The 1,844-nt window shown below is 56.6% G+C and overlaps 1 protein-coding gene across 1 annotated transcript in view; it reads left to right on the top strand.

Moving 5' to 3' along the window:
- CAPN5 (calpain 5) overlaps positions 1 to 1,844 on the top strand; it is a 64,583-nt gene that overhangs the window by 58,125 nt on the left and 4,614 nt on the right. Inside the window, exons 12-13 of the mRNA XM_011989744.1 lie at positions 444 to 640; positions 1,623 to 1,738. Coding sequence (XP_011845134.1) covers positions 444 to 640; positions 1,623 to 1,738 — 313 coding nt within the window. The remainder of the gene's footprint in view (positions 1 to 443; positions 641 to 1,622; positions 1,739 to 1,844) is intronic.

Below are 1,844 nucleotides of genomic sequence, written 5' to 3'. Positions count from 1 at the left end.
TGCTGACCTTGAACATCTGGCTTCAAGTGATCCTCCCACCTTGGCCTCCCAAAGCGCTGGGATTACAGGCATGAGCCACTGCGCCCAGCCTCCTTTAATAGTTTTTATTGAGATATAATTCACAGAGCATGCAATTTGGCCATGTAAAGTATACAATCTTATGACTTTTGTGTGATCAGAGTTTGTACAACCATCACCAGAATCAATTGTAGAACATTTTCATCTCCCCGAAAGAAACCCACTCCCTTTAACAATCACCACCCACTCCCATTGACCTCTTCCCTTCAGCCCTGCAAACACGAATCCACTTCTGTCTCTATAGATTTGCCTGTTCTGGACATTTCATATAAAGGGATTCCATCGTCCCTTCCATGGTGGTGAGGGGGAGACGGGGTGTTGTAGGGTGTGTCTCCGCGTGGCCCAGCCCCTCCCACCTCCCACAGGTGGAGGAGAACCGCCAGTACCGCATGCACAGCCTGCAGCACAAGGCCGCCAGCTCCATTTACATCAACTCACGCAGCGTCTTCCTGCGCACTGATCAGCCCGAGGGCCGCTATGTCATCATCCCCACCACCTTCGAGCCAGGCTACACTGGCGAGTTCCTGCTCCGAGTCTTCACTGATGTGCCCTCCAACTGCCGGTACTTGGGGGCTGGCTTGAGGCCAGTGTGGGTGGAGGTGAGGTCCACACTGGGCCAACCAGGAACCTGCAGCCTCGGAGATGCTCAGTGTCTCTGGGCCTCCAGCCACTCTGGGCTGATACCAGTGCCCATCTCCTTCCCTTCTCTTCCCTTGTTCCCCTGTCCCAGCATCCCTGGCCATGACTGGGAACAGCTTCTTGTATGTACACTGCACTCTACAGTTGACAGAGAAGCTTTCACTCATCTCATTTGATCTTCTTGCATCCCTGAGCGGGAGGCCTGACTCCCTCACTTTACCGATGAGATTCAGGGGCTGAGGTTAGAAGGGTTGTCCGAGGTCATGCAGCCGGTGGTGGAGTTGGGCTGGGTCACCCAGCCTGCCTGGTTCCAGGGTTGGGTCTTGTCACCACAATTTCCTGTCCCATGGGGGTGGCTCTGGGCTCCAGTGCTGAAGCCCTCTGTGTCCCTGCTGGGGCATTGACCCTGTGTGTCTCGCACTGCTCTCCACTGTGATATATAGCCCAGGCTCGGTGTCCCCCGAAGGACAGGTGAGCTCTACGCACGTGCCAGACCCAGGAGGCAGCTTGTGGAGTCAGACGGCTCAGGGTTCTGCCGGCCCAGGCTCCCCAGCTTTCCAGCTGTTGGGCAAGCCCTCACTTGGCTGAGCCTGCTGCTTCCTCAGCTGTGAAATGGGCATCATAATAGCCTTTGTGGAGATTAGGAATCACCCATAATGCCAGCGGAGGACTTGGCACACAGAAGGTGCTCAGCAAGTTGCCTTTTCCCTGGGGAAGGATCGGGCAGGAAGCCCCTAGGGCTTGGACAAGTGGGGACTGCTCATGGGAATTTGCCCAGGACTAAATGAAATCAAATTTGGGCTTAATACTGCTTTTCTTCCCTCCCCACTTTCTGAACCCCCTCTTCACCCCTGTCTTCCTGGCCCTTCTCTATCACCCCCCTCTCCCCTGCCACCCCGTATCAGGGAACTGCGCCTGGATGAGCCCCCACACACCTGCTGGAGCTCCCTCTGTGGCTACCCCCAGCTGGTGACCCAGGTACACGTCCTGGGGGCTGCTGGCCTCAAGGACTCCCCAACAGGTGAGCTCTTCCAGGGAAAGTCCCCCGGCCCTCTTGCCAATTGCCCCATGGCCTCTCTCTGCCAGCACGGACACCAGCCTCAGAGCTCTCCTGCTCGCAGAGGCAC

Source organism: Mandrillus leucophaeus, unplaced genomic scaffold (genome assembly GCF_000951045.1).
Source record: "Mandrillus leucophaeus isolate KB7577 unplaced genomic scaffold, Mleu.le_1.0 Scaffold360, whole genome shotgun sequence".
Lineage (NCBI taxonomy): Eukaryota > Metazoa > Chordata > Mammalia > Primates > Cercopithecidae > Mandrillus > Mandrillus leucophaeus.
Note: the sequence above shows the minus strand (reverse complement) of the source record. Positions and strands in the feature narration are given on the sequence as shown.